General features: G+C 37.7%; 1 protein-coding gene and 1 long non-coding RNA gene across 2 annotated transcripts; one reads left to right on the top strand and one right to left on the bottom strand.

Moving 5' to 3' along the window:
- Positions 1 to 171: 171 nt before the first annotated feature.
- LOC306908464 lies at positions 172 to 2,606 on the bottom strand. The gene is made up of 4 exons (XR_013788008.1): positions 2,474 to 2,606; positions 1,707 to 1,741; positions 1,465 to 1,606; positions 172 to 860 (listed from the first exon to the last, which is right to left on the bottom strand). It is a non-coding gene; the product is annotated as an uncharacterized lncRNA (long non-coding RNA).
- On the top strand, positions 2,486 to 25,859 carry exoc3l2b (exocyst complex component 3-like 2b). Its single transcript, XM_079481352.1, has 13 exons — positions 2,486 to 2,685; positions 7,039 to 7,521; positions 7,867 to 8,087; positions 16,350 to 17,004; positions 17,272 to 17,386; positions 19,118 to 19,228; positions 19,938 to 20,038; positions 20,851 to 20,964; positions 21,123 to 21,258; positions 21,738 to 21,860; positions 21,949 to 22,104; positions 23,427 to 23,548; positions 24,521 to 25,859. The coding sequence occupies exons 2-13, from the start codon at positions 7,061 to 7,063 to the stop codon at positions 24,798 to 24,800; spliced, it is 2,595 nt and encodes an 864-aa protein (XP_079337478.1). The 5' UTR covers positions 2,486 to 2,685; positions 7,039 to 7,060; the 3' UTR covers positions 24,801 to 25,859.

The raw sequence follows: 25,859 nt of genomic DNA, 5'->3' as shown, positions 1-25,859 counted from the left end.
TAAACTGTTAATGATAAATTGTTTATATTATTCATATTTATAATATAAAGTAAGCTATAAAAAATTAATCTTAAATGATTTTCCCCCCCAAGTTATTATTCCAAATTACAATATATTTGTCAACTACCCACATAATAACTGTCTCAGTAAAAATCAAATATGCTAAGAATTACAGTAAATTGTTTATTTCATTTTAGTTTTTATTACTCGCAGTTATTAGGAAAATTATTTGATGCACTTTCATATAATCATAATAAGCTGTATTATAATCATTATTTGACAAGGCATAAGTGAAGTATAAACAGGAAGTGTTGTAAAACAGCAAACACCTGTGCCAAAAAGCAGATGACAGAAAGCACATGTAGTGTGACAACACTGTAAACACAAAACCCCGGGAAAGATAAATCCTTCCTCACCCCACAAATTGAGCATCATGCCGAGTGACATATTCCGCCACACACCTCTTAATTAGCTAGATGCACAATGTAAAAAGTGAAGACACACACAATGTACATCCGTAGTTCATCCACTTCTCACCAGATGCCCCCAGTGAGGTAAAACCACATCAGGATGCTACCAGCTAAAACGGGCACGTGTAAAGGATGACCCTCCGTTCCTCCGCTGGCATTGATGAAACTATGGCTGCGGCAGATTGCTCAGTGTGGTCCGCGATGCTGATCCAGTGGCATGAAATAGAGGGGTTTTCTCAGCACAGATCCAGAGGGCTTTTCCTGTGGTCCGCAGTTGAACACCATTGCAGGATGCAGGCAGGCTATGATTGGAGCATCCCTGCTGACCCCTTGCTCAGCAGCCAGCCAGATTGTGTAATAGTGGTGACAAACAGGGATGTGAATACGTCACTTTGGGAAACGGACAGAAAAACTGTTCAACTGTATTGTAATCACATAATGTCCTCAATTAAACGGCACACAAATAATTGAAAATATAGAGCTTTACTAAATGGGAAGTCGTTTGAATGTTAGTAGATAAACAACATATTTCCATCAATTCACTGTGACGTTTGCTGTCATCTTGTAAGTTTTAAGCCATAAGCTTGAATCAATAACAAGAAAAGATTTTAATAGAAACTCTATTACTTTTTTAAGATAATCTTAGATATCCACATAATAAAAATTTTGCTCTGTTTGGAATAATGCAAAATAAATTATGTTTTAATGAAGCAAATCTCTTGCGCCATGAAGTAATTTCCCTCTGGGTCCACAATGTCACGTAAATAATTACAATAATAAAGTAAAAAGAAATGCAGCTATAACAATAACATGTCACATAAAACATGCCTGAGATTCTCTTTTGAGCTGGTTACGGTGTTCGGAAATATTTGAAGCAATGCCAAGGTGAACTCCGTAGACAGCAAGAGCAAAGGATGCACCAGCAAACACGCACAACAATGAACATGTTAATGTTATGCGGTACTATTTCCTGCTCCCCAAGCCAAGAACTCACCCCAGTTCAGAGTTTCTCAGTTCAGCTCTTCTTTATTCAGTGCTGGTCTTAGATGTGGCGCCAGTTGTGGTTTCCTGATGCCCTTTTTGCCCCATGACAATCAACAGGAACAAAAGTGTGATGCCGTTGTTCTGTTTCAGGTCTGACAGATGCAGCATGTAGCCCATAATGAATTAGCGGGGGTCAAGGTGGGACATTTATCTAAAAGAACTACATATTTTGTGTATGTATGTAACTTGTACCTGTAAAACTGTACACATCCAGCTTGAACTTTGACCTGGGTAAAGTGTGAAACAGGAAGTACAAGCTTGACCTTTTTTAATGTCCCCCATGAAGGCCAAAGTTAAAGATTAAAAAATATGAAATCAGTTTGAAGTAATGCTCCTCTTAGTTAACTCTTAGCACAGATTATTTATTCAAGTAACAGAAACCAAGGAGTTAACATACCATGGCTAGTTTTGACCTCTAAGAACGACCTTGGGGCTGATGGGAGGAGTATTCTGTCAATACTCTGTTTATGCACCAGAATAAGCGTTTCTCTACTGTTTACCATGTTGTTGCAGGAAACAGATTTCGTAATGCTTATAAGGGCTGCCAACATGCTTATAAGAACACAAGTGTTTAGAGAAGCACACACTCCACTCCACCAACGAGCTTGATTTTATTTCTTGTTTTATTTAAGCTTTGTTTAATCGCAATGTGCGCACCCCAGAGCGATTTCTATTGTATACGCATTGACTTCCTCTTGGCACGTGTGCTGCCTAATTGTTTTGAGAACAAATTAAAAGGACCGACCCCAAAGCTACATCATTTCAAAATAATTACTAACGAATAACGAGTATAAAAATAATACTAACGAAATAATTACTAACGAGTATAAAACTAACGAAACATTATGTGGAAAAATAAATAATTATAAATAATAAATAGTAATTTCAAATTACAACTGGATACAGTTAAAATACGGATGTAAAAAAGTGCATGGTTATTTTTTGTTCAACTCGCTCACCCGTGTGTGTCTGCAGCTGAATGTGCGTCTTTCTTGGACCAGCCCACCAAACAAAAAGTAAAAGTCCTGGCTGCTCATTTACAATGAACGCTGGTTCGGCACCGTGGCGCAGACGCCTGTGATATCGCGCGAGCTTGAATCGAAAAAGAATTTCATACGTTTATTTTTCTTTCTTTTCGTTCGTGGCATGACGACAGATCGACATGGACAACGTAAGTTTATATTGCCATTTTAATACTTACCACACAATTCCAGCATTTTGCTGTCTCATGAAATTTGTACATTATCATGTAGCCCAACTAATGTAAGAACTGCACTATATCCATAACGTCACTGCTCTATATCCATTGGCTATGCGAATTCACGACGTGCTTTGTTTACATCTCTGTATCAAAACTTTGTTGAAATTAATGAGATAGGAAGTATTGTCGTGTTTAATATTTATATTATGCCATAAATATAATTGTAATGGAAAGAAAGAAAGATAATGGAATACATTGCAAGGCACTCGCTCTTCTTCGTTTGTCAAAGGCATTTAAAGATCTCATGCGGGGTAAATTAAACACGATCGATGTGTCTCTGTCATTCATTCTAACCATCTTCAAATCAACCTTTATACGGGGACTTTATCATGCAAAAAAGCCTTACGTTATTTCTAAATTGTAAACTAGCTGACATAATACTTTTTTTGTTCCTGCTTATAATGTAAAATCGTTTCCCTTCCTGTTTAAAGAAACATTTCAGCATGGTTTACAAAAGAACGTCTATTGCTGGTGTGCAGTTAAAGATTTACTCATATGCAGCAGAATTTATATGTCCTAGAAAAGATCTAGCTTTATAGCGGGGCATATTCCAATGTCAAGATGGTGGACTAAGATTTAATGTTTGTAATGCCATAACACGTCATTTGACCTTGTTGCGTCCCATATAAAGAGTTGGTTATTCTTTAATAAAATGGTGATGAATGATGGCTTGAGGGATCCTTAACTACTTCCTTATTAGTTGAATATTTGGCTTCAATGACAGTCTGTCTGTTTATCCATTTTGTTTCATTGAGAAAAGTATTAGTATACCAGTAAAATTACATTATGTTGCATTTCAGCTCAGGGTTATCGTTCAAAAGCTCTTCCAGAAGTTATTTCTAATTCCAGCCATGCATTACAATCATAGATGATCAAAAGATCAATTATTCACTTCTATTGGCCCTGCTCTAGATCACATGACTGTATCCAGTCCATCCACTGTGACTTCAGGAGCACTTACACCTTGCCTTAGGTAAAGTCACATAGAGGTTGTTTTAAGAACCCTTCAACATTCCAGTCCTTCCTTTAATCTGAGTCTGAAACCAAGACAGAAGCCTGTATCTGTCACATATTAATACCAATCCTCCCTCCACCTCACTGTAACTCATTGTCCATCCCCTCCAAGAGTCAGTATGACAACAGACTTTGAACCTAACTAGAACCTGTGTGGTTGTGCATTGTTTTCAAATAGCTTAGGGGGGTTCTAACAACTGACAAAGTGAGAACTTAGTTAATACGTTTGAGATTTCCCTTGATTTTGGTACCCTTAGTTTCAAGATGGAACATTCAAATACTAAAGACAAAAAATAGTACAAAATAGTGAAATACTTTTTTTAAGGGACAGTTCATCCAAAATGAAAATTCTGTCAACATTTACCTGTTTACTCTCTCAACAGGTAGTGGTCTAGCTTTTGTTGAAACTAGTAACTTTGTATTAGCACCTATCGTACTATTGCTCTTTTATGACATATCGCTTATTGCTCCCTGAATTCTTTGTAAGTCGCTTTGGATAAAAGCGTCTGCTAAATGACAATGTAAATGTAAATGTACTCACGCTCATGTGATTTCATATCTGTATAATTTACTTTGTTCCAATGAACACAAAGAGAGATATTTGGAAGAATGTTAGAAATGTTCAGCTCTTGGACATCCTTGACTACCATAGTAGGAAGAATTAAATTGTAGTCAAAGGTGCCCCAGAACTGTTTGTTTTCCTAAATTCTTCAAAATATCTCATTATATGTTCAACAGAACAAAACAATCAAAAGTTTTTTCCTGCTATGGTAGTGGATGATGTCCGAGAACTGAAAATTGCTAACATTCTTTCAAATATCTTACTCTGTGTTCATTCTAACAAATAATTCATTTACAGGTTTGAAACAACCTGAGGGTGACTAAATGATGACAGTTTTTTCATTTTTGGATGAACTATCCATTTAAGTGGCACAATGGTGTTTTTGGATGTGTACCAAAATAAAACTTTAGTTGTTCCCATTGTGTGATTTTTCTTTTGCAGGATCTATTGAAAGAAATGCAATATAATATACATACTGTATCTACGTCTTCAGAGCTGAATAAAGACCTTATAAAGCGTTATGGTTTTATTACCTTAGAATGAGCTATTTCTATCTACAAAAAACGCGTGTTTCCTTGCATGAAATTCACCATGATAGGACAAACTGCTCTATAGAATGCGTTTCCTAAATGCTTAACCTCCTTTGGCAAAGAAGCAAAAACATGACAACATCTTTAACCTCTGTCAGACACCGTAGTGCTTCGAAAGGGAGGGACGAGCGATGGACTGAGCCATTGCTTGTAATTTGCAACCTCACCACTAGATGCCGCTAAATTGTATACACTGGACCTTTAATATGCTAAAATATTATCATTTAGAAACAATCTTACAGAAAGTGTGACATGGCTATTCTAGAATATAGTTGTCCCTGAAAATCCCTACTGATTTATAAATTGCTCTTTGGCTTAATGTGGACCTCTCCTTGGATTTTTCCTGCGAACTAATTACGGAATACAACTTCCATTCTGTACTGCGGTGGACCTGTCCCTTTTTCCCCCTACCTGTATTAGACAGGAAGAGGAGTTGGTCTGGGAAAGCGCGAGTATGTTTTTATATCTCACCCAATGATCTAACCCGACGTCCATATCGGCTCCACCGTAGGGTTTATAATTAGACCTGGAATTTCAGTGGGAGCCTGGGACAGTAAATTAAACCATGGAATTTGAATAGTTATATCAGTAAGAACTGATTCAGACAGAGCATTACGGGTGAATTGTTTCTTATTCATTTATTAACACGACTTGTTACTCCATTGTTAACCGTGTTTATGGCTGAATTGTAAGTGAACACTTTTGTAACACAGTTGTTTAATTTTATTGGCTATGTACATTTCCTTGTCTATGACTAATGATTATTACATCCCATGACAAGTGATTCCCAGACAAGCAGGTTAACATTGGTCAACTACTTTGGCTTAAAATGGCAATAAGCCCTCAGTAATAGGCACCCATATGGAAAAAACATGCATACATAATTTTTAAAAAGAGGTAGGAAGTCACAAACAATAGAGCGTCTATAGGAATTTAAAGCTCGTTGCACTCTAAAATTGGTCTTCAGCTCTGAGCTACTGTATGGAACACAACTTTGATCTTTGAAACATGGTACATTAACGTATTTTCTAACCATTTGTTTTCAAAATTCTGTTAATATGCCAAGATTCTTACCAGTCAAAAAAATATTGTATTACATGAACCAGACGTTAATGATTTATTGTGTATGAGCGTACTTCCCCTTCTTACGCACAATCATTAACAAGCCCACAAATTATCAAAGCGGAAGTGATTCAGCTCTGTCCCCCTCGTTTGTCACCAGCCATAAATATCCAAGGGGCTATTCTAGCCAAGAAGCCTTTGAAAGAGGCAAACATGTTTTCTTGAAATAGAACAGAGAGTTCATCGAGGTGAAAACTCCTTTTGTTTATTTACACAAGATGTGTTTATGCAAAACATGGGCTTGTGACATAATATTACCTTTTAGTGGATTATGACTGAAATTCAAAATGCTTTTGGCTTCAAATATCAAAATTATCAAAATCAAAAGCTAACATTGTAAAACTGTGAGGCAAACATTCTCAAATGTGATGTTAACATTCTAAAACTGTGATGCAAACATTCTAAAACTTTGAGGCAATTCTACACACTTGAGCTTTGAGATTGTATGTGTCATTTTTGCATTTTCTGTGAGAAAATATTTAATTACAATTGTAAAATTATAGGTCCTTAGAATGAAGGGTGTGCTTCTGATCCTACCCACCATAAAATGCCTAATCTATCAAATAAAACTGTCCATCTGTCTCATCTCAATTATTTAATGCTGTCTGTTTTGAAGATACCTTCGCTGTTGAGGTTTTAGATTGAAGTATAGTGCTAAACATGTAACATAAACAGTGAAATTAAACACCCCTCAATTAACCCTGCTGTAAACCAAACACTTTACAGCTGATATATATTGTTGCAGTAGATCAGCAAACTCTGTTTCTTTGTGCATTTTCTTATCTTTTTTTGTGTAAACTGAAAAACAACCAAAGAAGGTTCATAGCAGCATGATGGATGAAGGCCAGTGCATTGGCATGTGTGGCAGTAATTTCCTGTTTGTAAGGGCAGAGTGCATCTGTAATGGTTTAGATGGGGTGTGCTTGTGTCATATTGGTTGTGTAGATGATTTTGCATGTTTTATCTGTTTTCCAGCAAATATCCTCCCAGTGCAAATATGCCGGTCCTTAAGAACCTCCCTGCTCGGCTAAAGAGTGGCAGGTTTAGCGTGGACTTGGAGACAACGCGCAGTGAATTTATTTTCCGAAAAATGAGTCTTAACCACAACCCGTTTGAGGAGCCTGGATCAGATGAGGACTGGCCAAGGAGCAATGGTGGCTCCCTACTGGATGGTGTCGTGCCCCGGGACAGGAACCCATTTGAGGATGAGGAAGATGAAAATGAGGCCAATGAGGTGCGGCGTGGAGGGTCGGGGAAAGGGGGCTCCATTAAAGGCACGCTGGAACGAATGAAGGGGGTGTCACCGCTCAAAACCCTCGGCAAACTGAGCAAGAACTTACGCATGTCAGCCAGAAGCAAAGGGAAGGAGACCCCATCGCCACAGGGTTCTATAGGTTCAGCTTCACCTATGGGTAGGAAGAAGAAGGGGAGAAGGAGTTCAGAGGGGAGCCTTCTACGGTATGATGGAGTGAAAAGAGTTATCGATTTATGCAATGTCTTTTCCACACTTTTATTTTGTATGTGATGGTAAAGTGTGTAATTTTGTTTAAACATTACAATTTGTTCTATTCAGGTTAAATGTTTATGGATTTATGCAAAGATCATAACCCATTATCTTAAAAAGGGTTCATCTTTATCTTGTTGACTTTCCACACAAATAGTTGGAAGTGGTGGGATGTCTCTTTAGGAACAATTTGTTGCAGTTTTCTTTTATTAATTTGCTAGTATAGAAGAGACCTTAAAACATTGTTTGTTGAATGAATGTATGAAGATCTCATCCACTGAACTTAAATATCCCTATAGGATTGCTGGGAAATGTAAAGATCGCAAGGAAACCTTGACCAATGGAGACCTGTGTTCAGAAACTGATGCCGACTCGACCAGTCGTCGACTCTCCTTCCTAAAGATGGTGGGCAAGGGCAAAATGAAGAGAGAGTCAACGCAGGACCACTCGTCATCACAGGGGCCTGAGGAGGAGCCGGTGGAGGAGGTGCCAGAGGTTAAACCCAGAGAACCACTCTCAGGTAAAAGCAAACTTTTTACCAAACATGCATTAACTACTGATTGTGTCCTGATTTAATGTAATAGTTATAGTATTTACCCTTCACTTATGCCTAATTAAGTAATTGTTACATTAAGATTACAATATATTTTATTCTATAGTATATCTATTATATCTATTGTATTGTGTTTAACTTGATATTATCCCTTGCAACATAACTTGATATTATCCCCTTTAACTCAAATAGAACTAATCTAATTATCCTCAAAGCTTCAGTTCCCCAGTTTTGTCCCCAGATCACATCTGTACAACTGTACCACAGCATGATTGTTTAGTTTGACCTGCATGAACATGGCACATGCTAGGCAGGAATTTGTACAGTACATGATTGCATGCTCAGGTTTCACTCTTTCACGTTTTTTTACTGAAAGAGAATGAGAGATAAAGTTCATTACTGGCATGATCTTGCAAGCCTTGTTGACAAAAGCACAATTCAAGTTTTTTAGTGATCGATGCAAATTGCTCCCGTAATCTGGAATTCAACATTGCAATGTCAGTGGTTAGTGTCACACGTAGTTCATTGTTTTGCAAACATTCCTACAGGTATTGCAGTTGCTGATGCATTTGTTGAACAGTCAACAGAGTTCAGACCATGCTGTTCTGCTCCTGGAGCTCTTACGCAATTCCCTGTCACTTTCAAGAAAGATTATTTTGATAAGATGAGGAACTGAACCTTGAATATAAATCTTCAGCATGGCGACATGAACTCCCGTCAGGGTGGCATGCATTTCAACCTTTCAAGGCAGCAATCATTTTCATCATGTACAGACGTGCACAAATTTGTTGGTACCCTTACAGCTCACTGAAAAATGCTGCATTTCTCCTGAAGAATGATGAAATTAAAAGCTATTGTATCATGTATACTTGCATGCCTTTGGTATGTCATAGAATAAAGCAAAGTAGCTGTGGATAGAGATGAATTGTTGCTTATTCTACAAAGATACTCTAAAATGGCCTGGCCACATTTGTTGGTGCCCCTTAGAAAAGATAATACATCATTGGATTATAGTGATATTTTAAACGGATGACTTTCTTTTAATAGTATCGCACATGTATCCAATCTTGTAATCCGTCATTCAGCCGATTAAAACAGAGAAGAGTAGTCAATGTGCTGTTTGGTATCATAGTGTGCCCCACACACAAGAAAATAGTAGACAAGCATGGTAAAGATAAAGACTACAAGACCGTCTCCAAGCAGCTCGATGTTCCTGTGACAGCAGTTGCAAATATTATTAAGAAGTTTGAGGTCCATGGAATTGTAATCAAACTCCCTGTGTGCGGCCGCAAGAGGAAAATCCCAGATTGAACAGAAGGATGGTGCGAATGGTAGAAAAATAACCGAGGATAACTGCCAAACAGATACAAGCTGAACTCCAAGGTGAAGGTACGTAAATTTCTGATCGCACAATCCATCGCTTTTTGAGCAAAAAGAAAGAAGATAATGGAAGAAGACCAAGGAGGACCTCGCTTTTGAAAGAAAACCGCAAAAAAGCCAAACTGGAATTTGCTAAAATTCATATTGACAAGTCACAATCCTTCGGGGAGAATGTCCTTTGGACAGATTAGTCAAAACTGGAGCTTTTTTGCAAGTCACATCAGCTCTATGTTCACAGATTTAAAAAATCAAGCTTTCAAAGAAGTGAACACTATACCTAGAGTGAAACATGGAGGAGGCTCGGTTATGTTTTGGGGCTGCTTTGGTGAATCTGGCACAGGGTGCCTTAAACTGTGCAGGGCACAATGAAATCTCAAGACTATCAAGGCATTCTGGAGCGAAACGTACTGCCCAGTGTCAGAAAGCTCTGTCTCAGTCACAGGTCATGGGTCCTCCAACAGGATAATGACCCAAAACATAAAGCTAAAATCACCCAAGAATAGATAAGAACAAAACATTGGAGTCTTTTGAAGTGGCCTTCTGTGAATCTTGATCTGAATCCTATCGAACATCTATGGAAAGAGCTGAAACTTGGAGTCTGAAGAAGGCACCCATCAAACCTGAGACAGCTGGAGCAGTTTGCTCAAGAGGAGTGGGCCAAACTACCTGTTAACAGATGTGCAGAAGTCTCATTGAGAGCTACATAGAATCCTTGCTTGTGCAACAAAATATTAGGTTAGAGGTCCCATAATCTTTGTCCATGACATTTTCATTTGTTTTATTATTTACAATATTATGTTGAATAAAAAATCAAAAGCTATGTCTAAAATAATTATATTAAATATGGCTAAAACAATGGTGGATGCCAATTACGCCAATTTTGTCAGTTTCAAGTTATTTGAGAAAATTGTGCAGTCTTCGTTTTTGGTGGAGGGGTTCTAACAAATTTGATCACGTCTGTATGTGGGGCCCACCAGATGTTTCTAACATAGGGGCTAAAGGACTATCACATTTGAAATCATCAATCTCCTATCTTCTTTTGAGTAAATGCAGCATGGAAAATGATAAAAGAGGAATTTAAGAAAAGGGGAACTGAATGTGCCCCGGAGTGTCTTGTTTGGTCATGTCTTTGCTTTTTTCAGCTGGGGTACAAGGTTATTGGTTCTTGCTGCTTTGCATGTCCCAGCTGATACAGCAGAATTTAGTCTTTATTTGTGTATTTAGCCACATTATGTTGAAAGGAAACTTTCAGATGACCTCCCAGAACAGTTTAGTGGCTTTCCATTTAGCAACTTGTGCAGATGAGACACTGGATGCTTTATGTTCCATCTACAGTTTGGGTTAAAATAATTTTTGCTTACATTTTGGACCCTTTGTTAAAAACAGTGTCGAATCAAAAACTTACACACATTACATTTGATGACTCAACTCAAATTCCACTTTGTTTCTCTTAAAACATAACCTCTTTAAATTGCTTCCCGTACATCTTTTAGACAAAAGTGTTGTTGCCTAATACATGCAGATGTTCTCAAGTGGCATCACATTTCTTTAAGCATTTTGAATATAAATCACTCTGTTTCTAAAGAGCCAGGACATTTTTTAAAGAGTGTTATGTCCTCGCAGTGTTGCATTGAAATATGGAACACTGAAATAAATAAAAAATGACGCTACAAAAAATATGTGAAGGCATGCATGCCAGGGTCACTAAACATGCAAGAAAATCCAGAAAATTGACGATTAGGAATGTATCATAGGGAGTGTTTCAACTGACAACCTCTGCACACTTCAGATCTGATCAGACTTCACCTTAGGAGGAGTAACCACAAATCATTTTGAAAGGCTTTTACTATTGTGTTAGGAAGAGCTGGATTTGAAGCACTTTGACTTTCTAATCTTAGATTCTGAACACTGATATATAATATGGAGTGGGTGGCTCACCACTGTTGTATGTGTTGTACAAATTTTGTAATGAATAACCTTTAATGATTTATTTATGAATGATGACAATCGGAACTGAATTCTAATTAAAATAAAAAAAGAGATTTAGAATGTGTTGGTTATCAAGCAAAGGTTATCTCTACCAAAGAGATTATTTAAATTCTTTGTTCTCATTGAAAAACAATGACAGGACTTGAGCTTAGTACCAGACAAAAAAGCATAATTAATCTGTCTTAACTGAAAACAACTTGCATTGACATATCTTCAAATATATCAGTGCCACTGTTTTGTCTCAAGATGCACACCAGTAATGATTTTTAATTTTTGGGTGGAGTTTTCCTTTAACAAAAGACCTTTCTAAAGTCACAACAATATGATTATTCTTTTCAAAGCGCAAAGCATGTTGCAACTAAATCTTCATTGCTTTCTTATGAATTCAGAGGACAAGGTCCTTGTTGCGTTCTGGGGCTGGTATCTATCAAGACAGACTGGCAAAGCGTCCCACCGTTAACATGACATCTTACTGCATTGATAAAGAAGCCATATAGATGGGAGTTGACCCCCTCATTTCAGTCAATGATTTCCAGACTGTACCATATAACAACCCATAACTTCAGCCGAAAACCGTGTCTGAACATTCACGATCGATGCATTCATGTTTATGATAGCAAATATTCAGCCATGCCAGCTGGCAAAGTCACTTCTGAGCCAAAGTTTTCATCGTATCCAGCTATTGTCCAAGACTTGGCAGGAAGATATTCTTAATGCATGTCAAATAAACCAACGAGTATTAAGCAAGGGCAGGGTAGCACTCGGTGTATAGGTGGAGTTCACGTTTTCCAAATGGTCCAATTTAGATTTGTTCTGTTGACATTGGCCATGTCCAAATAAATTAGGAAGGGAGTGGGAGCCCTGAGAAGGGCTTATGGCATGGGTTTGCATGCTGACCTAAGGTCTCCAATGACAGGCGAGGCTAGTCGTCACTTTCAAAGCCACTTCATCTTCATCTTAACTCAAACGTTTGAAAAGATTTTAACATGTGGAATTCCTTCAGGACAGGCTCACACGAAGTGGACAGTGCAGACGGTACAGCCAAGCACAATCCGTCCCATCTGCTGGTATGATTTTGGGCACTGATACAGGAAATCATTGTCTACTTATTAAATATTTCATTTTGGGAGGAAAAATATGTCTGCTGTGCACATGCTGGGCATTAAATAAAGGAAGCGAATGAATCATGTGCTTCAGAAACTAAAGGGTTTAAAGTTTTCATGGGTGGCTATACCCCAAATTCTTTGGTTTCCAAGCTTGTTCCAGCATGACAGAAGGTTTTTTAGTTCTCCTAAAGGATTTTACTCTGGAATGTGAAGGGTTAATAGAGAATATAGTTGTAGAACTTTGGCATGACAAAGAACAGATCATATTCCATTAGGTTCCAGGAAACCTGGCTAATCTTTTCTTCGTAACGCTTGATCGGTGTTTATGTGTGCAGGTGCGTTCGAGCTCGTGTTAGCGGATATAGTCAGATCTTTGCTTAGTCAGATCTTTTCAGTGGAGTTCAGCCTCCGCCTTCCACCAAAAAGCAAATAGTATTACCATAAGCTTCTCTTGGAAGTTTGGGTGTGGGTAGAGTGTACGTACCATATGTACCCTTAAAAGCAACACTTCAATCCCTGCGGTTTTCATTAAGGAAGGGTGGTGACACGTATGTTTAAGTCAAGTGTGCTCCACACCAGAAATCTAGCAAGAGGGCCTCGCTGGAGACAAAGAACTAGTGTTGTCTGTAAAACACAGCTTAACCTTAAGTTACTGGCAATGTTCTGTATGTTAATGATTATAGGACGAATTCAACATCTGTTATGTCTTAAAGTGATAGTTTGCACAAATATGAAAATTCTGCCATTATTCACTCACTCTCTTGTCATTTCAAACCTGTTTCACTTTCTTTCTTTCGCAGAACACAAAAGAAGATATTTTGAAGAATGTTGTTAACTGGCCCCAATTGCATTGGTTTTGTTTCCATACAATAGAAGTGAATGGGTGCCAGCGTTGTTCAGTTACCAACTTTCTTCGAAATAACTTCATTTTGTGTTTTGCACAAAAAAGAAAGTCATACAGGTTTGAAAGAGGGTGGTCACAAGGTTCAGGGTCTCCCGTTGTCCACCAAAATGGTACATCGTTGGTTGGAGATCTTTTTCACGTGCACGAGTATCAGAGGTCACTTCAACTTTTCTTCATGCACAGGTAGCATTACTTTTTTCATCTAAACCCCGTCTGTGACGATAAATTTGACTGTATTGTGTTTTAAAAATAAATCTCCTTCCGATGGTCTGGCACGTGCTGGTCTTTATTCTTTATGGAGGTTGAGGAGGTGGGAGGTTCTATGGCATAATTGGACAGTCCATCCTTGATAGGGATAGATGAATCAGATCCCAACCGACGGCCCTCACATCCTTCCCTCTAAGAAAAAGTCAGGAAGATGCTGGAAATAAATGAGCAATCACTTACTGTCAGTTCAATATTCTCAAGAAAAATCACAGCTGATCTGTGACGTATCTTTGCTGTGTTACTTTGCTGGCTTACTGTATGTGTCTAATAAATAAAAGATAGAACTTGTTGACCTCTCTTTCTTTCAGACTTGTAGTTATTAGACTAAATTAAAGCTCTTGTCAAAACCTGTCTCCAGTAATCAGATGAGATTTGTTAGCTCACAAAAATGTGTTCATCCCAAAGGAGAGGACTGGAAATGATGACGAATGGGTGTGAGCATTGACCTCAATCCGAGTCTGCTTCATCAAGAGTTTCTCCTAGAATGTAGAAAACTGCTCCTTCACATCACAAACTCAAGTGAGATCACATAAACCATGGCCAACTGAGCACATTGGCAGTCCATTGGACCATCTGGAACATATATTTTATTTATGCTTTGTTTTAAAAACCTACAAATATTGAATTTCTGAGACATTTTATGGATTGCTTTCAATTGCAGGATGGGGTAAGATGGCCAATGTGATATACCATGTTCATAGAACATCCACAACAAGTGACTATTGGATGTTTTAGAAATCATTTGACCTTTTAATCTACAATTATATGTTGATTTATGTGCCCACCCAGGCAGAGGAGAACACATATGGGATGAAGTCAATATAGAGAATGATTAGGAGGCCATGATGGATAAAGAACATTCAAGAAAATTTGGCATGAATGATAGAGTTTCACCCCTCTTTCAAGAAACACCCTTACATTTTAACAACCACTCTTGCTTTTCCTCTCCCTTTTTAAGGGTTTTGGCTAGAATGGATACAGCTACCTCCACAGGGCATGCGCACTTAAATCCCGCATAATTTTTGTCACGCTGACAAAAACAGTTCATTAATTAGTTGAAATGTGATTTTGAAATATTTTATTAGCTTATTCTTACAGAATGCAAGACATAACGAACCCTCAAATCAAGCATTTCAACAGCCGTGTAATAAATTTGTATAAAATCTCACTGTGCGATAATACCTTGGTATAAAGCCCACTGTACGATATTTATTGCAATATTTCAAACGACCAATGCTGACTTGGAAACTTGCCATAAGGATCATATTTTCTTTATCCTCTTATCATAACTGTTGCTTAGAGGTATGAGTTATAGTATGAGATGAGTCATAGACCTAAAATCCCTTATAAATAAAATAATTGCACCAGATCGACCTTGCCAAAGGTAACATCTATTACTTTTTCTAACATTCTCTATATTAGCCCCGGAAGACCTATAGTTTCAAACAGTCATGTGACCACAATAATATTGAGACAATTGTGCTATTGCAAAAACACGATATCGATATACGTATATTGTTACATCCCTTGTATAATATCTTTGTTCTGATGAACACAGAGAAAGATATTTGGAAGAATGCTTGTAACCAAATAGTTATTGGCCACCATTGACTACAATAGTGGAATACATTACAATGGTAATTCCAAATATGATCTTTTCTGCTCATCAGAACAAACAATGTACACAGATTTGGAACAATTTGAGGGTGAGAAAATAAAAACAGAATTTTCATTTTCGGGTGAACGGTCCCTTTAAAACATTTAATTATAGTTATGTGAAGTAAGACTTTTGAAGCAGATAGCAGAGAGACTGAGACAGGGAAAATGACACTCTCTTTAACAAGTAAGAAAAGTATAAAACATGTATGTTGAAAATGTAATATTCAGTTTTTATAAATAGTTTGTAACTTTACTTCATAAACGTTATGAATTAACGTATGGGATGTTGCATAGCAAGTTATCACATTATGTTCTATATTGTGCAGCCCACGTTAACTGTAAATGTTTTCTGAATGTATACTGCACATACAAAAAGGCTGAACAAGTAAATACATTTTCAATTAGATTCAATTAATTAATGCGATTTGATGCTGATTTGTGCTTTTTATGATCTCTTTAAAAACTTTGAAATGGGAAAGGAAATTTTCTTCAGCGATGCTGTGAGCACTTGTTTGTCCGATCACTGGCAAAGCTAAATTGAATGTGCTTCATTTCAAACGAAGCTTTATGACTCTCTCAAAAACTAAAAGTATAAACCAAAAAGTCTGTGTTCATGAAAATCCTAAATAGCGAATGACGTTTGTGCTCTAACACTTTATTTGTGTGGTATTTCAAAGCACAACACATACAGCTTTACCAGCAGTTTTTTTCTTCGGTGAACAAACTATATTGACAGCAGGGAAGTCCTGATAATGTACTTTTGATGACAATTCTCACTGGCATTTTTTTAGCAAATTGGATTAAGATATCATTCTGATAAACAATAATCACAAGCAAATCAAACCCTAATAATGAAGCACAATGTTGAATCATTCTCTTCTGTATGACTTAATGTATGATCTCTCTTCTTTTTGTTTTGTGCAGTACTGGAAATATTACAGTTGGTGACGAAACGGGATTTGTTTCTGGCTGACACACACATCCTGGAGCTGGAGGAAGAGTGCAGGGAGGCCGAATCTCCACCGGCAGGGGGCAACGAGGAGCTCATCAGCCCCAGCAGCAAAGACAGCAGTCGGCGCAAAGCCAAAGATGTGGAGCTGCTCTATGAAGCCCTGCGAAAAGAATTGTGGGACGTGGTGAGGGACTCTCTGCGTTCTCCCACGGCTGGACCCAACCTGGGTCTGGTGGTCCAGGTTCTCCAGCAGGAAGAGCAGGCCGACCGGGACTGGGCTCAGAGCAAGGGGGCCGTTCCAGGAGGCCCGCGGCCGAGGGAGTTCAAAAAATGCTGGAGGGAAGCTGTAGGGGAGCTGGCTGATGGAAACTTACCCCAGCATGGAGAAGCAAAGGTGGGCGAGTTGGCGGCCTACCTGGATACGCTGAGGGTCCGTATGGTGGAAGATCTGGGAGCGGCTCGGCGTAACGCGGTTTCTGTGTATCCAGTGGAATATAACTCCTTCCAGGTGTACACGCAGAGCTACCACCAAGCTGTCGCTCGACGTCTACAGTCTATCACTGATAGAGATCTGCAGATCACTGACATCTACTCATTGCTAGACTGGCTCTACAACATCTATAACAGGTAAACGTCAGCAGTTTATCTGAGGCACAAGGTTTATCTCAGTTTGTTTTAAGGAAAACATGATTTAGATTCCTTGTTTTGACGAAGGAATCTGAATTTATGTCCATTTGTCAAACCACATACAGCACAGATAGATTTTTATAAATAGCTTCAGGTTGATACGAGAGGTGACACTCACCCTCGAACCTTCCCATTCCTGCTCCTTCATAATTCAACGTTTCCTTACGAGTGAAGTTGTGTGATTTGTTCTTCCTGTTGTTGCTGCAGAGATGTCCTTGGAACGGTCACCATAACAACGCCCATTAACCTCTCCCAGCTCGGCCCGCTGCTGCCGACGGAGACTGTGGACAAACTGGAGCTTGACTGCCTGAACTCCGTCAGAGTAAGATCTGATATTCCTTGGTATCTTGTCACCGGCTATCTTTTGGTCTTTTCCTGGCTCTGTTAGCCTATCCCATGCACCTCGAAGACACATCCTGTTCACAAAAAGACATAGCTGGTCATTACAACCTGCCCGGTCAATTAGACTGAGGCATTTCAGGGTCAGTGTGCTGTTTTCCTGTCTACACTGTGCGCCACACAATAGTGGTCAGTCTGACAACAATTTTTTCCTTTCGCTCATTATGCAACTTAAATATATGTTTTCTAAGGAATGTGCTAACTGCCATGAAAAAAATAGTTTATCCAATACGTAAATTTGTCTTTTTGTGCAATAAAAACAGAGATGCCTAAAACATGATTTACAACGATAAGCAAACTTGAATGTTCTCCAAAATATCTTCTTTTGTGTTCATGAGGGTAAAATATTTTTCCTTTTTTTTGGTGAACTGTCTCTTTAAGAGAGAAAATGTGTCAGTATTACCCTTACAATAAAGACGAGTTTCATGCCAGAAAAGAAATCTCTCAGAGGTTGCTCTTTCATATCTGAGGTGGTTTGATGGAGTTTTCTGTTTCATTTAAGTATCAACACAGTCTCTGAAGTTCCTCCTAAAAATGAGACAATTGTTTAAATACTTACAAATATGTAGCATTTAAATGAATGTAGATAATATAAGTAAAATAAAAAGAGTACAAATAGCCCAACTTGTTGGCAGAGATTATTTTCCCTAGCTTTGCCCACCAATATGTGATTGGAATTGAGAAAGTGTAAGAAAAATAGCTTTTTCAAATAGCGACTCCAGTGGCGTAAGGTGTAAAGTCTGTATAGCTTTGGCACTGGAGAGCAGGGTTCTCATCCACCTCTCACTGATGACGCTCTCTTACCTTTTCCATCACCTTTTACAGATCATAAAGGCATTTGTTTTCAATCCAATTGATTTAAGGCTTGAAATTCATTTTTATTCATAAAGTCTAGGTTTAGGGTAAGGTTAGGGGTAGGTGTAGGGATTTAATATCTCAATAAATTGCCATCATTTGAATAATTTGTATAAATATAATGATTTACACTCTGTTATTATTTCATAATTATTGCACAAAAATACTGAAGTGCAAACTAGTAACATTATCTGCGTACCAATAGCATCTCACTACTATTTCTACTTAATCCAAAAAGCATCCGTCGTTATTTGCTATTAACACTCAGTGCAAATAGCTGCTGCTAAAATAATCTGGATTTGGGTCAATTTTAAGAGAAATGTTTAAATTCATATTGAAATCTTCACTTATATTGACAATTGATTGCCGACTCGGCAAGTATGAGCTCAGTTTGTGATATTTTTTAGATCTCTTCCGAAACTCTTTGTGAAATGTTTGGGTCTTTTTCTCAGGAAAGAGAATGGAAAGGTAGGACAGAAGAGCAAAAGTTTTCATTCATTTTAATCTCATCGATGGCTATGAGAAATAATCAAGATATTAAAGAGATCTCGTCTATATATTTCTTTCTTTCTTGTTGGTTATTTCATAAAATGAATTTACAAATTTTACTGAAATTCAAGACAAAAAATATTTTTTCTATTATCCCATCCTATCAAAAATATTAGTGAGCATTTGAACAATAACTCCTTTTTGATTCATAAAACAGATCTAATAAAAGTCCTTAGATGGAGCTTCCCATTACTGCAAGTATACTATTTGAACAAATGTAATGATTTGCTGTGTTACACTGATTTCACAGGGTAAGGTGACCAATGAGCTGTCTCAGGTTCTGGATGAGGAGGAAAAGAAATGGCTGGACACCCTGAACGTTGAAGAGTATCAGATACCTCTAGCTCGCACTGTTATTCAGGTCAGAATAATGACACACAGATCACGCACCTCTAAAGTAGATTCAGGTTTTCGTGCTAGGATCTTTAATAACATTATCACATGCCCTGACATCATGCCATGCACAAATATCACATGTTGCCTTAACAATTTTCTCAATGTTGATTTTGTAAATAATGATCCTTTCTTTCCATCAGCAATTTTTGCAACTCTTTCTAGACACTAGAGGTATTGTTAGGACGAACTAAGATATGTGGAAACAGCATTCATGCACCCCTGTGTAATGCAGTGAGAAAATAGTCTCCTAGCTGGAACCAAAATAAACAAACATTTCCCATTGTGAGCCTGTTTGCATTACAGTGTTGTATTTTTACAGGATCTGTGTTGGCCCCTAGTGGTCATATAGTGTAAAAGCAGATGTCTTTCGAAAATAATCACACACATTTAAAAGCTTTAGTGTTGAAATAGGAAGCACATTGATCAAGATATTTTGATAAGATCTTGTAAAGACCTTAGATTGTATGTGGACATCTAAATTGTGTTTAAAAACAGATGTACATGCTTTTAGATGTTTTTGGCACAAACGTGCATTTTTATTCTGGACCTAGGGACTAGACTTAAGGGTCCAGTGTGTCATTTTGGGGTCTATTGGATCTATTGATAGAAATGCAATATAATATACATATACTTCTTGTAAAATATTTTTTTTCCTATACATGTTTTTATTAAAGAGGCTACAAGAGGACCTTGAGAGATCCGCAGCTATAAACCGACACTTGGGATCACGGGTGGCTCAGTGCAGTCTCAATGGCTTGGCAGATTTCTTATACAGGTTAGAATTCATAACCTTTGAATGATGAACCCATTCTGGACAGTTGTTTTCACAGTACTTTATGTTTAGACAAAGTCACGATTTTACATCTTGTGTTATATCTCATCGCATATGAACACCATGAACCAGTCACATTCCAAGACACATTACACAAGATTTTCTTATATACTAACTGTCAATGTATTAAATCATTTAATATATATTTAAAATATGCAGAATAATGTATGGAATATTACACAAGGCATTGTTGATTTTCATGTATTAAAGGGATGCTTCACCCAAAAATGAAAATGAACTCTTCTAATAATTAACTCTAATACATTTCTTTGTTCTGATGAACACAGATAAAGATATTTGGAAGAATGCTTATTACTTATAAAGATGTTGCCCCCTATTGACTACCATATTAGGACAAAATACAAATGTAGTCGAAAGTGCGCCAGAACTGTTTGCTGTTCTACATTCTTCAAAATGGCTTCCTTTGTGTTCAACAGAACAAAAAAAAAATTAAATGTGAAAGTAATTTTTCCCTTGGGAGTCAATGGGGCAAAATCTGTTTGGTTATAAGTATTCTTCCAAATATCTTTCTCTGTGTTCATCACAATAAAGAAATGTATACAGATTTGGAACAACTCGAAGGTGTTCATTTTTGGATGAAGTATCACTTATTAAAATATAACCCTTTGTTTCCAATATATGGAAAAGTATAACTTCATATATTGCTTTATACTTTCCATTTCCATATACTTTCCATTATATTCTCAATTCCCATGTTTTTTTGGTTCATAAGGGATCGTTGATTTTGTGTTCAGTTTTCAGAGAAAGGTGGAGATGTTCCATGAGGGGCTGATGAGTGGGTTTGGAGAAAACGAAGATGGTTACATTGCTAAAACCATCGCTCTTGTCAACTGCTGTCCGCCATTCAGGTAAATTTCACCATGGGTCCTCTTTACAAAGCGTTCTAGCATTAACACAGTATTCGGCTTAATCATTATCATGTTTGCATACTGAATTACAATTGGTCTATTGTCTTATAGAACTGTGATTCTACTGTATTGATTCTAAAGTATTAATGTGTGTTCAGGAGCTTTGTGGAGCGTTGTGGGCAGTGCGACCCCTCAACCAGTGAGGACTCCATACGTCGAGCCAGCACAGCTCTGGATAGGATAGTCAACTTGAGTGTGAGAGTGCTGAACGACAGACTTTTCGAACATATCAGGGTGAGGCGCCCATGCATCAAGCCACACTTCCTCACACAGACATGTTTTTTGGTGCACACATACACACAGTTGGAAACACAGTAGCGTACGTTTGTCATGTGCCTCTGTCCAAGAATATAAAGAATATCTTATCAGCATTTCCCCTACGGCTTGTTCTCAAGGATGTTGTTTTCCACATGAGCACTCTGGGTATGAGACACAAAAATAGCCGGGTGGAAAAACACCAGTGAATTAGATGTTTTTTGGCGTGTTGCCGAATGCTATTTGCTGATTGGTGTACTGACTGGCATTGCCAGTTCTCATGGGTCGCATAGTTTTGTTGCATCCTTTATACCAAGATGGGACTTTCATGGCAGGAAGTTAGCAAAGACTCTAAATATGAACAGCTCTCATTTCCTGTCAAAGGCAAATATAGTCTGTTCACGTATGTTTTGTTTGTGTTATTGCTAATCTACTGGTTTTTGCCTCACCTCACATAGCCCTTCTTTGATAAGCTGATTAAAAGAAAATGGTTGAGTAACACTGAGCCATTTGACCAAATCGAAGCCTGTATTAAAGAACACTTCAAGAAGTTTCGCAGGATGGACAACCCGCCGTACGAGGTACACAGAGATGTCAAACTTTCCATTAAACAAGAACCTTTTTCTTATTTAATACTGAATGTCGAATACGTCATATGACCTTTCGTAGGTTCTGGTTGGGGAGGTATATCGACGTGTGATGACCGAGTATCTTCGGGCAATCATGAGGGGCAGAATCATCTGCACGTCACTCAAAATGAGGAAGAAGATGGCTGGCCGTCTCAGAGACGAGGGAAAGCGCCTTAAAACTCTCTTTAAGGAGCTGGTGAGTCATCTTGAATGCTGTTTCAAAAATAAAGCATTTGACACCTCTCATGACCTAAAAAGCAGATGTAATTTTTTAATAACAAAAGTTTGTTCAAAATCATTTGTTAGCATTTGCTTTGTTATCTACTGCCATTCACTTCAAACATTTCTAAATTGACATTTAATACATCCATATAGTTTTTGGTTTCTATTAAACCATCATTCCTAGATCCATCACGCAAAATGGCACATCCTGTTTTCAGTAAGTTGGTAGAGCTTTTAATCATCTAAGAATCACCTACAGCCAGTGGAAAAAATTCACAACAATAGTTGCGACAGCTTTAAAACAAAAGGGAGTTGAAGAATGGGCACCGCTGGAATAGGCATGGCGACGGTTGGCCAAACATACCCTTGGCTCCAGAGGGCATCTCTATGACCCGCCCAAACTCTCTTTTCCCCTGTGTAGCGTCCACCCCCTGCTCCAGTTAAAACATCCGTTTGTCACCTCTATGGACAACAGGATGCCTTTATTTATGGAGGAAAGACTTGGCTTAGGCCTTTGAAGCCATGACTAGCCTTTAAGGTCAAACTGAGAATCAGGAAGAACTGCCTTGATGGGCATAGATATTTTAACTCGATTGGAATAACATGTTGCTATTTTTAATTTCGTCAGGTATAGATGTTTCTTATCGTATGTTGTATGCCTTGATGTTCAACCACAGGATAGTGGTAAAAAATCCACTTAGAATATTGCAATATTTTATGTTATCATTTTATGTTTTTAAAAAATACATATTTACGTAAAAGTTCAACCAAAATTCACTAAATGTCTCATAATCTTAAATTATATATTTTGCACCATTTTGATACATTTCATTTTCATAATTGATATACAGTACAAGCTTTCAGATAACATTACAGGTACCTATGATGCCTGTCAATATCTTGAGAAGATTTGATTCATTTATCAATACATTTTGTCATATTTTTAATGTAGAAATAATGCTTATAATCTTACAGACACTCATTTTTATAGTTTTTCCCTACTTTTGTTTGCAACCATGCAAAAGTGGGGAAAGCGCTTTGTAAATAAATTTTATTTACTTTTCCCATCCCAGGTGTATATGACCTTTCTTCGGCTGACACAAACACATATTTTTACATCAATAATTTTTTTTGAATCTGAAACTAAATCTTTAGTACCAGGCAGCTTTGTTATCTGAATTTACATCTACATAGTACAGAGATTGATGTTTCCAGGAAAACAGCCTTTGAAGCATTTTGACTGATGACAGGCGTGACCGGGATCTGATGTTATCTTGTTCGTTCTCCCCTTTCCAGGAATCATCTGCTTCATGGCTTGACAGCGCTATTCCTCACCTATCCGAGATAATACTCTTGGAAGACACTCCCTCCATCCAGATGGAAGTTGGCGTCCTGGTACGGGAATTCCCAGACATACGGTGAGTGTCTTTAGGGACAGTGTGCCGTGACACCTTGCAGCCGCTGATATGTTCAAGGTCAAAACGCAGAGAGCCCAGGTCATTCGACAAAACACTGTTATTGCCATTAATACTGTTTGACAGCAAAAATGGGGCTTGTAAAAGCAAACAATAACTTTGCGGTTTCCTGATTTTTATGGGACACTGTTTGGTTATCCCAGATTCACATGGAAGGTGTACAGCGATCCATGTGTCCTTACAAAGACATAGCAATAACACAGGCATCCTGCCAAGACCTGACCTTAAGCTCCATGCCTTGACCTGGAGAGGGCAGTTACCTAATGAAGAGTCCTATACGACTGCAGAATCCTCAGGAAACTCTTTTGTGGAATGTGTGCCAAATAAAGCTTGAACCTTCAATTATATGACCTAGATGTGGCGTTTGCTCTATTGTTTTGCATTAGCAACACCTTTGGGTTTTACATTCTCATAACTTCACACATTTTATTATCTTAGAACGCACAGGGGCCAACATGGCTGATGTGTAAATTCGTTTTTTTTTGCATTTGCTTAGATGTATTTTTGCTAAACATTGTACTTTGTCATGAATGATTTAGATTTATAAGGGGGTTGGTCACAATATTAGATTTTCATGTGGCCAAAATAATCATTAATACAAATATTATTGCGAATTATAGATTTTTAAAATAAAAATAGAATGTCATTTGTATATTTTATATTTCCTTTTACGCTTTTTTAATTTCATTTAAATTGTATTATTCCTGGTTATTGTCAATACCATTGTATTGCGACACCCCATTATAAACAAATCCATTGTAGGTGCTGTTTTTTTAACACATTTTATAATTTTTTTAAATAGATGAACACATTTCTTTCTAGATTTAGCCTTTCTAAATCGGTTTCATTGTTATCATGACACTGTACATTCTACTCATACATCAATCAAGAGTAAATAAACTATTTTGCTTGCAGAAGGAAGCATGTGTCCGCCATACTGAATATCCGTGGGATGACCCGACAAACGGAGAGGCAAGAGATCTTGAACATAGTGAAAGACATCGAAAATACAGACGGCCCCATGCGAGTGTCCCGCGACAGGGCTCTGTTCGCCGAAGTGCCCGTGACATCCGAAGTACACTGTCTGAACGTGGGCCTGAGCCGCATCGCCCTCACCGCTTCATCGCTCTACTCCAGCATAAGGTTTCGTCGCAGGAGGACTCCAACCAGGGAGAACCAGGATGACATGCTTTGAGCCGTCTCAAAGGCTGTCAGAGATCCTGAAGAGCACTGGAGCAATCGACACTGCATATGTCAGTAGTTTTATTGCTGAGATATGACACGAGACGTTTTTGAGATGCTTGTGCATTGCAGGATCTCTGAACTAAGAATGTGACAGTGCTACAGCTGTGCGATTTATATATTTGATCTGGAATGTTTTATTATCTGAATATATAGTGCAAGTGTCATTGAACTCCAACTGAGCACATAAAGCAGAAGTAATATTAAGCAAACATCTCTAAGAAATATATTTTCGGCTTATGAATTGCAGGGGTCATAAGAGTCTGTATTGCAAAATCATAACTACTGATTGAAACACTGCTTAGTTTTGAGTAATAGGAATTGTTGTTTTTGTTCTCTTCACCATATCGTTGATGATCTCGGCTTTTTAGTTGCACATGACTGAAGACTGATTTCAAGGTACTATGAAATTGCAGCATTTTTTAATCTTTCAATTATTTTATCATATTTAAGTGTTTAATTCATGATTTAGTCATCTTGTCATAAGAGATAAATGTATTTTGTTAGAGATTATTTAGACTTACTTGAGAAAGAAATCAAGAGCGACTATTTATATATCACAAGACTTATTTATTGCACCAATCATTTCATTCAGCTGTAATAAACGATAAAAACAACAATGGTAGGCAACCAAAACAACAACTACAGCCACAAAAATCTGTTTCTAAATATATTTAGAAAAACCGTGGTCAATGTAGTGAATTAATTCATTTTGGGTTTGTTTACCCCGAGGAAATTATTCAAACAAAGTTTATGGATTCTGCATTTACTGTGCCCACCGAGATCTACAAATAGTCTTTCATCTAGTTTGTCATCTCAGCATGTGTTTGATAAGTCTGTGTATGTTGATGTGTAAAAAAAGGGTTTTAGTAAACTAGGGTACTCTCAATGTACATATGAAAGACGTAAATGAACGTATGAATGTTGACATAAACTGATATTTAGTTTATAGGAATATATTTTACAGTGTACATGCATTAAATCTCAGTTAAATAAATGACAGAGGATCAGC

The sequence above is a fragment of the Barbatula barbatula genome, assembly GCF_947034865.1.
Source record: "Barbatula barbatula genome assembly, chromosome: 19".
Lineage (NCBI taxonomy): Eukaryota > Metazoa > Chordata > Actinopteri > Cypriniformes > Nemacheilidae > Barbatula > Barbatula barbatula.
The sequence above is the reverse complement of the archived record's forward strand: the minus strand, read 5'-3'. Positions and strand labels throughout refer to the sequence as shown.

Bases quoted from the DNA above. Each gene is read 5' to 3' on its own strand.
- exoc3l2b (XM_079481352.1), top strand. From the start codon at position 7,061: ATGCCGGTCCTTAAGAACCTCCCTGCTCGGCTAAAGAGTGGCAGGTTT. The intron at 19,229-19,937 runs GTCAGAATAATG...TTTTTATTAAAG, and splicing joins TAGCTCGCACTGTTATTCAG to AGGCTACAAGAGGACCTTGA. The intron at 20,039-20,850 runs GTTAGAATTCAT...TTTTGTGTTCAG, and splicing joins TTGGCAGATTTCTTATACAG to TTTTCAGAGAAAGGTGGAGA.